This window comes from Thalassophryne amazonica, chromosome 5, assembly GCF_902500255.1.
Source record: "Thalassophryne amazonica chromosome 5, fThaAma1.1, whole genome shotgun sequence".
Taxonomy (NCBI): Eukaryota; Metazoa; Chordata; class Actinopteri; order Batrachoidiformes; family Batrachoididae; genus Thalassophryne; species Thalassophryne amazonica.
Window position 1 is genome coordinate 88,764,617 of NC_047107.1, and position 14,176 is coordinate 88,778,792.

Consider the following 14,176-nt stretch of genomic DNA (forward strand, 5'->3'; position numbering starts at 1 on the left):
CACCTTTGTACGGAACTGTTTGCTGGGTGTTCACACACCCACTATCACCTGTCTGTTCTTCCTGCCAGCAGTACCCGATCTGACAGCCGGAGGCAGTGGCCACCTGGGGACCCAGCGCTTGGTGGCTCCGGGGTTGCTTCAGATGCGGTGGAAGTGGAAGGCGTGTGGGATCCGGCTCTTTTCTGGACGGGCGTCTTCTATCCTCGAGCCTGCCCACACATCACTGTGACTCATTTGACTGTTGATCTCAGTTGTGTTGTCTGTTGCTCTGTTGTGCACATTCACAACATTAAATTGTTATATTTTTGGCTTATTCCATTGTCCGTTCATTTGCGCCCCCTGTTGTGGGTCCGTGTTCCTACACTTTCACAACAGACAGAATATAAATCTAACTGCAAAGATAATTAAAGCAGTCTAAAACTGAGTATAAAACTAAGTTATGGAAAATATAACATTTAAGCATGTGTTGCTCAAACTGAACCTGACTGAAGTTAACTTATGAACTGAAAGTAAGTGTAGCAGCTGTGAGAGTCACTGGAGATTTTCATAATTTGTTAAGAAGTAATAAAGGGGTTTAAAACATGTTTCTATCAGCATTGGCTCAGGGCTGATTAACAAAACCATTTTAAAACAGCCAGAAGGGAGGTTTTCATAGGTTGATGTGACAAAGCAGGCCTATTTTTTGCACTTATGAACACTACATAGCAAAACAAGCTAAAAGCTAATCTCTAAACTGGTGTCATATTTTTCATTCTAATTAAAAGGTCAATTGCATTATGTAAGTATACAACATATTTCCTAAAGAAAAAAGATTGCTGTGAATCAACATGAATTATTTCTCTACTCACAAAAAAAATCTCGATGTTAATTTTCATAGATTAAATGTAATAGCTATTCTAAATATTAATATGTACGGTAATTGCATAATGACGTACCAGACTGTGTCCGTTGATAACGAGGCCGTACTCTCCATTTACCACCTCGTCTGCGATCATATTCACAGGTTTACCTGCAGTCCTCTCTGGTAAAAACTCTGTATTCTCTGCTGCTTCGGGCTTCATGGAGGTTCGTGCATTTCTACACCACAAGAAAATGAATAAAATGAACAAATAGGCTCAATAATTTGAACTGACTATGAGTAAGGTCCATGAAGCATCTAGTAATAAGGGAGACCATGTGCATTTCTTTTAGTTTGTAAGTAAGGGCCCTGTCCCACTGGCGTTTAGGAGGATTTGCGTATGGATTGCGCACAAAATTGGCTCATATTCGCTTAACATCCGCAATATGCGTGAAACATGTATGAGTCGGCCGACACCCGCACACGTCCGCAATTATCTGCAGAGGCACGTTTTTCCATTACCAGGATTTTTGAGCTGCACAAAATTTTGGCTGCGGATGACATCCGCCTTACATACTCCATACATACTCAATACATGCACAATACATAATCTATGCGCTGTATATTCGCCGTCATCTGCTGATATCCGCAACTGACAGGGATTTGCAGCTTGGCAGCGGACTGGGACAGTGTGTAAAATGGATATTTTGCGTGTCCATCATGTCCACATCACAAACTAAAATAAGTTGTAGCAACTGCATACAGATTGGCCACGAATAAAGCGTTTTTTATTACGTCTGCTTTGCATCTGATTTGCGGCGGATGCAAATCAGATGCGCTGTGTTCACAGCTGGACGCCGTTCTTTGTTCTACCGGCTGCCACGCACTCTGCGCTGGACGCTGCCTATATAAAATAATTATTTCGTGGCGGATTAATCATTTTATTCTGCAAACTGGCTGTTGAAAACGGCTCTAATCACCTTCTGAATCACAGAGGAAGCGCGCGCGAACGGCTCCAACTGCAGAAAACATTTTGAGCCATCTAAAAAGGTAATTATTTGACTTGTTTACATTGTCAAGGCTTGATAAAACAGTTGTGTGTTTTTTCTTTCTTGTCTGCAGCTGTTACAGAATTTATTCCGATGTTTATAACAGATTTACCTTCTTGTTATAATCGTTCAGACGAGCTGCGCTCTGATGCAATCCGCTGATGTCACCACTCGCCCTGTTCACTGCTTCTTTACTCAAATCAACTTGTCCAAGTCCAGCAATTGCTCCAGAGGCTGTATTGTTGGTGTGAATAGTGATGCCGACGGCCCGAGTGCACTTCATTTATGACCACAATGCAGATGCCGTGCACGCGCAACGTGTGCGATGTATTCATAATACACCCGTAATACTGCCGTGATAATAGCAATGCGTCGGATCCGTTTCCTCACTACATGCGTTATACAACCATGATTGTTCATCATATATTCGCTATATATTATTAATATATCTATAATTCATACTGGGACATTTGTCATTTTTGGCCAATGGGAGCCATTTTTGGCATTGGGAGCCAATGCAAAGAGGACAGAATGGGTGTTATATGAGACCTCTTAGATCACCTTGTAAGAAGCCTTGCAGCAGCATTCTGGACCATTTGTAAGTGATCCAGAGAAGACTTACTGGGGCTGGGGAATAGCAAATATAATAGTCGAGACATGATGAAATGAAAGCATAGACGATCATTTGTAGCTCAGCTTGAGACACAGTGTTTATAAGGCAGGCAATGTTCCATAAAGGGAAGAAGCAAAATTGAACAAGATGGGTAATGAACCGACTTTTTTTTTTACAATTACCCACATATGTCTGATGAACACATGCAAAATATTTCTGCTTAATTCCAAGTCCTTTTTTTCTTTTTTTAGATATAATTTATTTAATCAGGGTACCCCCATTCCTATTTTACACTCACGAATGCATTTTGAGCTTTTGTTCATTTTTTATCAAATTTTTTTTATCTCAGCTAAAAATGCAGATATAAAGCTCAAATTTGGAATACACCCTATTTAGGCACCCCAGATACAGTAGTACATTTCAAAAATGGGATACAGAGCTAATTTTCCATCCTGTAGCATGACAAAAATGGCAGTTTGTCCATTCTTGCAAAAAATTACAAAATTTCAAAGAGCTGTACTAAATATATCTGGGGTACAAGTTATATGTGTGTAAAACACTGTGGTCATAACTTGAAGGGTTTTTTAATTATTGACTCTTAAAAATCGAACATGATCATAGAATGTCAAAAATAGGCCTCCAGTCACTTTATGATTTGATCATGTGGGCAAGTGCTCAGTCACTTCATAATTTTTTTGTGGAGAGCATATTGATATACCAACTTTATGTCAATTTTTTTTTTTTTTTTTTTTTTTTTTATCTAGCTCAAATGCCTTCATAGTGAAAAAAATTTGCAAAGTAGGGTACCGTAACATGGTGCGAACCAGTTTTGAACCTGTATTTCATAAAGCAATATATCAGCTCTGAATGGAAACATAAAGCTCAAATTTGGTATTTACAATATTTGGCACCCCAAAATAATGGAGCACCTTTGAAAGATAGTTTACTGAGCTAATGAGTTAATTTAGAAAAATAAGCAGTCCACGCATCTTTCACCATATTGTTAAAAGAAATTAAAAGCTCCTTTAAATGAAGGAGGTGGAGCTTTGTAGAGTTCCAGAAATGCTCCACTTTAATGTCCTCTGACCTGAGTTCCTGTCTGACGTCTTCGGGTGTGTTACTGTTGATGATGAAGACTTCGTTCATCTCCTCCCGCAGTAAGTTGCATGAGTACCCGATGTTTTCTGCAGTTTCTGCCACACATCAGATTGACAACAGTGAGCAGACAAATGTTATGACAAAAATAAAGGTCATGTTTCTGTGCAACTTAGTAACCTTGTGAAAAAAAGTATGATTAAAGCAGAACAAGAACCATTAAACCGTTTTTAAATCAGGGAAAAGTGATTCGGTTTAACCATCTTTCACTTCAATTTAATTTTGAATTAACAGATGCAAATTAATAACTGAAATTAATACGTACATTAATGATAATTAAACCTATAACTATCTGGTGCATAATTTGCTGTCCCATGGCTTCATTTTATTACATTTATAATCCATCCATTTTCTATACCCGCTTACTCCAACAAAGGGTCACCGGGGGGCTGGAGCCTATCCCAGCAGTCATAGGGTGTGAGGCAGAGTGCACCCTGGGCAGGACGCCAGTCTGTCGCAGGGCCACATTTAAAATAAATACATAAATAAATACTTTAGGTAATTTTAAATTCATTAATTTATTCATTTTCTGCCACTTATTCGGGTCCAGTTTGCAGAGGCAGAAGACCAAGCAGCTCAACAAATGTGAGAAGTGGCTACAACTAATTTAAAAATTAGGCTGCCACACAAAAAAAATCTTGTTTCTTGATAATATCGCACCTGAGTGAACACACACACACACACACACACACATACACACACACACTGATGTTACTGTACCTTGCTTGTCACCGGTCAAAACCCAGACTTTGATGTCAGCTTTGGAAAGCTGCTCAATAGTTTGAGGCACTCCGTCCTGTAACTTGTCTTCTATGGCTGTTGCCCCGAGCAACTGGACACACAAATATTCAGACACATTTTCAAACAAACTGTGCATCAGGGGACTGACATAGAACACAACAAAGGTTAGTGAAGATGTGAAAAATAATGGAAACATATACAACTGGAACATGTGCTCAAGGAATGTAACAACTGCTGAGATTAAAGTGAATTATTTCTTAGTGAAATAATGTGACACCATAACCCACGGTTCTGTGTGGCCTGAAATTTTTTGATCACAGTTGTCCAAAAATTAACCACATTATCTTCGATTAAAAGACAACACATTATCCTCGACTAAAACACAAACCTTCCACGATGTTTAATCCTTACTGAAAGTTCAGCTACAATTTGTCAAAAGGTACATCTGAGATGGAAGTCTAGATTTGATGTTTTGGTGAAACATGAACATAAACGAAGTTCAGTTGCAGCCAAATACCTCTAGAAGGTAAGACAGGTTCTGGGAACCGCGCTCAATGGTAGGAATAAGATCTGAGCCATCACTACATACACTCTACCAGTCATCAGATACCCAGCTGGGATAACAAGTTGGCCACAGGAGAAGATTCCAACCAAAGTCCAACACCTTAAGGCTCTATGAGAAATGCAAGGACAGAGCGTGAGGATTAGTGAGTGTCAGGGCCACAATCCAGGATGAGATGAGGAGTATCCATGAATACATCAGAGAGGTGGCCCCCCAAGGGCAGCTGCTACAAGAATGCCTCAGACAGCTGAAGACAAACAGTGATCAGGAGGAAGGAGATATCATGGAAAACCAAGCCCCTGCATAGGATGTACCATCGACAGATAGAGGAAGTGGGTGATATCAAGAAGACCTACCAGTGGCTAGAAAAGGCCGATCTAAAGGACAGCACAGAGGCTTTGATCATAGTAGCACAAGAGCAAGCCCTAAGCACCACACCTATAGAGGCAGGAGTCAACCACAGCTGACAGGACCCAAGTTGCAGGCTGTACAAATGTGGCCCAGAGACAGTTTAGCACATAGCAGCAGGACGTAAGATGTAAACTGGGACAGTGTACACTGAGAAGCGCAACCAACTGTCAGGAATCATGTACAGGAACATTTGTCCAAAGTGGTGTTGTGTGAAGCACCTTGAGATGATTTCATCGTGAATTGGCGCTATATAAATTAATAAATTTGATTTTGATTTGGTGCCAGTGGTAATAGGAACACTAAGAGCTGTAACCCCCAAACTGGAAAAGTGGCTTCAGCAGATTACAGACGCAACATCAGAGGATATATATATCAATCAATCAATTTCAATCAATTTTTTTATATAGCGCCAAATCACAACAAACAGTTGCCCCAAGGCGCTTTATATTGTAAGGCAAGGCCATACAATAATTATGTAAAACCCCAACGGTCAAAACGACCCCCTGTGAGCAAGCACTTGGCTACAGTGGGAAGGAAAAACTCCCTTTTAACAGGAAGAAACCTCCAGCAGAAGCAGGCTCAGGGAGGGGCAGTCTTCTGCTGGGACTGGTTGGGGCTGAGGGAGAGAACCAAGAAAAAGACATGCTGTGGAGGGGAGCAGAGATCAATCACTAATGATTAAATGCAGAGTGGTGCATACAGAGCAAAAAGAGAAAGAAACAGTGCATCATGGGAACCCCCCAGCAGTCTACGTCTATAGCAGCATAACTAAGGGATGGTTCAGGGTCACCTGATCCAGCCCTAACTATAAGCTTTAGCAAAAAGGAAAGTTTTAAGCCTAATCTTAAAAGTAGAGAGGGTGTCTGTCTCCCTGATCTGAATTGGGAGCTGGTTCCACAGGAGAGGAGCCTGAAAGCTGAAGGCTCTGCCTCCCATTCTACTCTTACAAACCCTAGGAACTACAAGTAAGCCTGCAGTCTGAGAGCGAAGCGCTCTATTGGGGTGATATGGTACTACGAGGTCCCTAAGATAAGATGGGACCTGATTATTCAAAACCTTATAAGTAAGAAGAAGAATTTTAAATTCTATTCTAGAATTAACAGGAAGCCAATGAAGAGAGGCCAATATGGGTGAGATATGCTCTCTCCTTCTAGTCCCCGTCAGTACTCTAGCTGCAGCATTTTGAATTAACTGAAGGCTTTTTAGGGAACTTTTAGGACAACCTGATAATAATGAATTACAATAGTCCAGCCTAGAGGAAATAAATGCATGAATTAGTTTTTCAGCATCACTCTGAGACAAGACCTTTCTGATTTTAGAGATATTGCGTAAATGCAAAAAAGCAGTCCTACATATTTGTTTAATATGCGCTTTGAATGACATATCCTGATCAAAAATGACTCCAAGATTTCTCACAGTATTACTGGAGGTCAGGGTAATGCCATCCAGAGTAAGGATCTGGTTAGACACCATGTTTCTAAGATTTGTGGGGCCAAGTACAATAACTTCAGTTTTATCTGACTTTAAAAGCAGGAAATTAGACGTCATCCATGTCTTTATGTCTGTAAGACAATCCTGCAGTTTAGCTAATTGGTGTGTGTCCTCTGGCTTCATGGATAGATAAAGCTGGGTATCATCTGCGTAACAATGAAAATTTAAGCAATACCGTCTAATAATACTGCCTAAGGGAAGCATGTATAAAGTGAATAAAATTGGTCCTAGCACAGAACCTTGTGGAACTCCATAATTAACTTTAGTCTGTGAAGAAGATTCCCCATTTACATGAACAAATTGTAATCTATTAGACAAATATGATTCAAACCACCGCAGCGCAGTGCCTTTAATACCTATGGCATGCTCTAATCTCTGTAATATATATGTGTGTGTGTGTGTGTGTGTGTGTGTGTCAGGTTTTGGGTTTGGGCTCTGTTTTATTGTACATTTTGTCTTATTTTTAGGTGTTGTCGGTTCTTTGCTTGTTGCTTTCTGCTTAGGTTCTCTCTATCTTTCTCTTGGTGGTGGGCGTTTCCCTTTGTCTGACCACACCCCTGTTCTAGTCGCCTCCCCTCACACCTGTGCTCATCACTTGGGTGTATTTAAGACTCTCTCTTTGCTCTGGTCCTTCGCCAGATCAATGTGCCTTGAGCCTTCTTTCCAGCCTTGTCTTGAACCATTGCCTTGCTTCGTTTTGCCTCATTGTGTTTTTGACCACCTGCTAGTTTTTCTCGACCACGTCTCTCGCCTGATGATTGTTGTACTTCTGCTCTTGTCTGACTGCCTTACCGTGTACCGACCCCTGCTAACCAACCCAGTAAAGGAGTTAAGCCTACAGATCGGTGAGTTTGTGTTCTGCATTTGTGTCCAGCCAGTTGTCAACACCAAGCCTGATAGTATGTATGTAAGTGTTCCACAGTAAATATAGGTGCATCTTTAACCCTTGAGTCATTTTAAAAGATTTTTCAAGGTCATGCAACTCATAGAAATGTGGCATACTATAACCTCATGTTTGTCTTTAACTGTTATCAGTGTATCTTTAACCAGTTCCTGAATAGAAGCTATTTGAAAATAGTTTGTGATTGAAAGGAAGGTGATATGTATTTTCATAGTAGTATTGTAATAGAAGTAGTAGACAAGTAGTACTTGTAATCAGAAATGCATCTGTAACCAAATCATTGAAATAGCTCTACCAACTACCCCTGATCTATAAGCACTCAGCCAAAATGTTCACCATGGATTTGACCTTTAACTGATTTTTTTCAAAATCAAGTTCAGTCCAAATGACATCTAACCTCTTTGAGTTATTTTGTGTTCACACAGAGACGGATGGACACACAGGACCAAAAACAATATCCGCCACCTCTGCGTGCAAGTCTAATGAGTTCAGTCGTCAATCTTTCTTGGTTTGAATGATTTAATCTGAGTGAATGTGATGCAGCGCTGTGGATTATTGCATTATCTCAACATGTGTACTTGTGTTTTACCAGCAGGTCCTTTTCGATCTCCTCAGAGAGTTGGTCCAGTTTGCTCTCCCGGTTGTCCAGTGCTATGCTGGCCTCATGATGGCGCTGTGTCCACTGGTTAAAATAATCCTCATCCAGGTCTTTGTAGGCCAAAACCAGGGTGCGGAGACCCTCCCCTGCAAACTCCTGCAGCCAACACATACATATAAGGATGAAAAGCGCAAACACACAAAGAATCTAAATACATCACAGAAGGAACAACATACACACACATGCACACCCACCCTGACAGTGTGTACATAACAAGTCCAACTCATGAGATCAGCTGCACAAATTTAAACAGGTCTTGTCAATAAACTTCTGCGAGAAGAGAAAAATAACTGAAAAATAAAGTATGGACAACAAAGAGGGGCCATTATTACATCCAATACCATCCTCCCAGCCAGCCCACTGTGCATAAACATCTATATATCTGGCTAGAGGCTGACCTGCAAAGACCTGCAGCCATGATACAATGGAAACCCTGATACCGTGAGGCATTGCATGATGTCAAGACTTTCAACTCGCTGCAGAAAGATCATGCACAGAGAAATGCGCCACATGGCTCATCGTCTGAGGTTGCCCAAGTTTGTACAAAGTCATTCCAGTGGTACCAAAAGATCCTCTGAGGTTAGGTAGGCTTTCTGTGGCATGATAGAACCGTTTGTTTTGACAGTACTTGTTGACATAGCCAACATGGAGAAGTGGTGACAAATTTGGAAAGTTGAATTCTGAAACAATTCAATCTGTTTGATTTTTACACTGTTAACATTCTCCTCTTTTTTAAACTCTTTATAACTGTATGAAAGCTGCTTTCAAATATAAAAGCCCCAACCCCCCTTTTTAAAATTTTTATTTGAAATCTACAAATGAAAGGTCCACTAAAGTCACGTGAATGTAGAAACATTACTGACATTAAGGTGTTCTGTGGTGACATCCATCAACTTGTTGCAGGACTGGTGCAACCTCTCGTAGATGATCGTGTCTGCACCTTTACAATAGAGCATCAACTTTCCGTCTGGATTCCGAACTGTACAATTGGAAAAAAAAAAAACCCTCAAATACAGACACATCCATACGTAAATAAGACAAATTTGCATACTGGTTGGGGGAAAAAAAGCAGTGACTCTACACTACTGTTCTCTTAAAAAGAAAGACAATAAAATCCAACATTCATCACCGCTAATTTTCCAAGTAATGATGGCAAGACATTAAGGAGGAATCATTATTCCAAACATTCTGTTTTCATTGGGTGATTTACCAATAACAGACATCCTCTTGCGCACATTGTTGAAATCCAGAATAGAAAGGAGTTCATAGCTGCACTGTTGGCCCATTTCCACGGTACAAACACTGTCCGGGGTACGCGAGCGGAAGACAAACCCAAAGTTTCTGGCAGCTGTTACCAACGCTCCCTCATCTGGAGACTGAGCCTGGTAGATGAGCTCGCCTGCAGGAGAAATTAGGTGATTTTCTGTTACTCAGGAAGCAAAATGCTTTTACCAGCTCCAGTTAGAGATTAGCGAGAATCGTGTTTTTGGGGTTAAGAGTCAGACGTGCCCTTCATTTTCCACTCGTTTGTTGCTCCTCACCTTCGTTTTTCTCCTCGACCATAACCGTGTGGCAGAGGGCCAGCAGTCTGAAGAAGGCTTGAACCTCTGGGTTCTCCAGCTTCACCGCCTCTACCAGGGCGTGGTCATGGAAGATGAAACGGGTGTCAGCTAGCGGGTTGAAGGAGAAGTCCACTTTGTCTGTAAACTGGTGAAAGGAGCATACATGTTAGATGCCCAGCTTGATCTCAGTCTCATCAAGTCAAATTAATACAAGAAGCTGTGAACCAGTAAATCCTCCATCCAGCTCTGGGTAATATTCCACCCTGGATGATCTCATCAGCTACTGTAGACAGTAGGGTTGTCTGGTACCTTGTGGGTGCTTTGGAGTCAGTTGTAGGTTGTGTCATAATTTTGAGTGCACAGCTTATGAAATATGAGCCATGACCTAATGAATGCGTAAATCAGGTCACTGTTGCTATGCTGATTATTCCCACCAGTGGGACTATCCATGTGCCACTTTTAATACTAATTTGGTATATTTGTCATTTTGTAATGACAATCAAGGCCTAGTATTTTGGAAATTTAACCTAGTAGTTTATGGTTCAAAATGTATCTGCTAAACTTTCTTCCAAGATGAAAAGATTTGATCACTCCACTGTCAGCCTCTCTGCATTGGCTCGCTGTACATATGAGATCATCTGACAGTGTGTCACCCTCTAATATTACAGAGCTGTAGCATATGCCCATACTTTATATTCTCAAAGTGCAGGCTTAATCTGTTCTCCAAAGGTGAAAAAGAAGTCAGCAGGCTACAAAGTCCTTTCTTATCGTGCTCTTTTTTTAATACAATAGTTTGCCTGCTGAGACGAGACTGTTACATGCAATTGAATCTTTTAGACTTTAAAAAACAAAGATGTTGTAGTGCTCTCAACACTGACGGCATAATTCACTTTCTTATAAGTGTTCTGTTATGTGCTATGTTGTGATTCATGTAATAGTAGCAGTCCCTTTAAGAGTTCGGGTGACGTGTTCTGTTTCCGGCTTTTCTGTTGGCGCGCGGCGCCATGTTTGTAGTCTGTTAAAAACGCACGGCGCCATGTTGGTAGTCTGTTAATAAACGCGACAAAAAGAGTCTTAATGTGAGAATTTTCGGCTCGTCTTTTCGCTAAAAGACAACTTCTACACTGGTGACCCCGACGTTTGTTTACTGGACGTATCCAGCTCGCCATGACCGCCAACGCTGTGTCTCTCAAGCTCCCCAAATTCTGGGAATCTTCTGCTTCAGCCTGGTTCTCTCAGACCGAGGCACAGTTTGCCTTGCGTCAGATCACCACTGACGAAACTAAATACTACGACTTGGTATCTTCCCTCGGACGTTATACGGCATCGAGAGTGGTGAGCCTTCTTAAACGTCCTCCTCTGATGGAAAAGTATGAAACTCTGAAGGAATACTTACTTCAAACATTCGAACTGTCTGACGCTGAGAGGGCCAATAGGCTTTTCTCTCTTCAAGGGCTCGGTGACAGCAAGCCCTCAGAGCTAATGGACAGAATGCTCGACCTGCTTGGCGACAACAAGCCAGATTTCTTTTTCCTCCACCTTTTCCTACGCCAACTGCCTGCTCATGTGAGAGCTGCTTTGGCCAACACTGCCAGCACTGATTGCAGAGCACTGGCTGCTGAAGCTGACAAGTGTTTCCTGGCGAGTCAGCAGCCCTGCGCAGCCGCCCTCCTCCCTGCTGGTGCTGTATCAGAGGTACCGGATGATCATATGCTCATCGCAGCCGCAGCCCCGTGTCGGCAGCAGTCTTCAGGTGTGTGCTTCTACCATGCCAGGTTTGGCACCAAGGCCAAATGATGCCGCTCTCCATGCAGCTTCAGTGGAGTGGGAAACGCCAAGGCCGGCGCTCACTAGTGGCCGTGAGCGTCGGCCATGCCGGCAGGCTGCTCTTCATCCACGACTCCGTCTCCGGCCGACGCTTCCTCTGCGACACAGTGGCACAGCGGAGTCTACTGCCTGCTTCAAAGGTGGACGTGGTAGCTGACACCCACGGCCCCCCCATGGAAGCCGCCAATGGTAGCCCCGTCCCTACGTACAGCACGAGGCATGCTGAACTGTGTTTTGGGGGCCAACGCTTTGGCTGGGACTTTGTGACTGCCAAAGTAGCCGTTCCCCTCTTAGGGTCAGATTTTTTGTGTGCATATGGACTGTTGGTGGACGTTAAAAATCAGCGCTTGATCGACGCCATCACTTTCTGTTCGTATGCATGCGAGCTCAGCGACTCTGATGCACTGCACCTCTCCAGCCTGCTCTCTGTCACGGACAGTTTCCAGCGTCTGCTCGCCGAGTTCCCAGCACTCATGCAGCTCACCTTCTCCTCTTCCACAGCCAAGCACGTTGTCGAGCATCACACTGACACCACTGGCCCACCTGTATACGCCCGCGCTCGACGCCTCGAGCCGAACAAGCTTGCCGTGGCCAAGACAGAGTTCGAGTCCATGGAGCGCCTGGGGATTGTTCATCGCTCCAACAGTCCTTGGGCCTCCCCCCTACACCTCGTCCCCAAGCCGGGGGGCTGGCGTCCTTGCGGGGACTACCGACGGCTCAACGACGTGACAACGCCTGACCGCTACCCGGTGCTGCACATCCAGGATTTTTCAGTGCACCTGGATGGTAAGGTCATTTTTTCGAAGGTGGACCTGATCAGAGGATACCATCAAGTGCCCGTACACCCTCTCGACATCCCAAAAACAGCTGTAATCACGCTGTTTGGTTTGTTTGAGTTCCTGCGCACCCCGTTTGGGCTCAAGAATGCTGCTCAAACTTTCCAGCGGCTCATGGACTCTGTGTTACGGGATCTGCCTTTCGTGTTTGTGTACCTTGACGACATCCTGGTGGCCAGTTCATCACCTTCAGAGCACCTTTCGCACCTTCGCACTCTGTTCAAGTGACTTACCGAGCACGGGCTCATCATCAATTCAGCCAAGTGCGAGTTCTGCCTGTCCACCATAGACTTTCTGGGGCACAGAGTCACAAAGGACGGGGTCGTTCCTCTTCCGTCAAAAGTGGAGGCCATCACCACTTTCCCACGCCCAGTCACTGTCAAAGCCTTACAGGAGTTCCTAGGCATGGTTAACTTCTACCACCGTTTTCTCCCCAGGGCCGCTCAAATCATGCGACTCTTGTACGAGGCTCTGAAAGGCGGCAAGCCTAAGCACACTGTGGGCTGGAGCCCGGAAAGAGACAAGGCTTTTGCGGACGCTAAGACAGCCCTGGCTAAGGCCACCATGTTGGCCCATCCTGCCTCCTCCGCCCCAATCCCACTTACCACGGACGTCACAGACTACGCGGTCGGTGCGGTTTACGAGCAGTGGGTGGGTAATGCCTGGCAGCCACTCGCCTTTTTCAGCAGGCAGTTGTGTCCCAGTGAACGGAAGTATAGCACCTTCGATCGGGAGCTACTTGGGGTGTACCTCGCCATCCGACACTTTCGTTCACTGCTGGAGGGATGCCAGTTCACCGTTTTTGTGGACCACAAGCGTCTGACTTTCGCCATGTCCAAAGTCACTCAGCCATGGTCGGGCAGGCAACAGCGGCAGCTGACTTACATTTCGGAGTTCACGACGGACATTGCACACCTTTCTGGAAAGCACAACCATGTCGCAGATTGCCTCTCCCGCGCTGTTGCGGGGGCGGTCCACCTCGGCCTGGACTACGGCAGCATGGCAGCAGAGCAGGCCACAGACCCGGACGTGCAGGCTTGCCGTTCATCCGTTACTGGGCTGCAGCTGCAGGATGTGGCATTCGGCGACGCTGGCACCACTCTGCTTTGCGACGTCTCCATGGGCTCTCCTAGGCCTGTTGTGCCTGCGAAGTGGAGGCGATCTGTTTTTGACGCCATCCATGGCCTCTCACACCCTGGAACCAAGGCCTCACAACGGCTGGTGGCAGCCAAGTTTGTGTGGCACGGTCTTAAAAAGGACGTGAGGGACTGGGCGAACACCTGTGTGGAGTGCCAACGTGCCAAAGTACACCACCACACCAAAGCGCCACTGGAACAGTTTCAAGTGCCAGAACAACGTTTCGACCATGTCAACATCGACCTAGTTGGCCCACTTCCACCCTCGCAGGGTTACACTCATGTGCTCACTATGGTCGACAGGACCACACGGTGGGCAGAGGCTGTTCCACTGTCATCTATAACATCGGCTGATGTGGCATGGGCATTTATTGGCACCTGGGTGTCCCGTTTTGG

At 44.2% G+C, this 14,176-nt stretch overlaps 1 protein-coding gene across 1 annotated transcript in view; it reads right to left on the reverse strand.

The window, feature by feature from the left end:
* The window catches only part of LOC117510911 (phospholipid-transporting ATPase ID-like), an 86,143-nt gene that overhangs the window by 17,553 nt on the left and 54,414 nt on the right, over positions 1-14,176 (reverse strand). The window contains exons 15-21 of the mRNA XM_034170811.1: positions 9,961-10,126; positions 9,630-9,818; positions 9,283-9,398; positions 8,351-8,515; positions 4,376-4,487; positions 3,588-3,693; positions 936-1,077 (exon numbers count right to left, since the gene is read on the reverse strand). Coding sequence (XP_034026702.1) covers positions 936-1,077; positions 3,588-3,693; positions 4,376-4,487; positions 8,351-8,515; positions 9,283-9,398; positions 9,630-9,818; positions 9,961-10,126 — 996 coding nt within the window. The remainder of the gene's footprint in view (positions 1-935; positions 1,078-3,587; positions 3,694-4,375; positions 4,488-8,350; positions 8,516-9,282; positions 9,399-9,629; positions 9,819-9,960; positions 10,127-14,176) is intronic.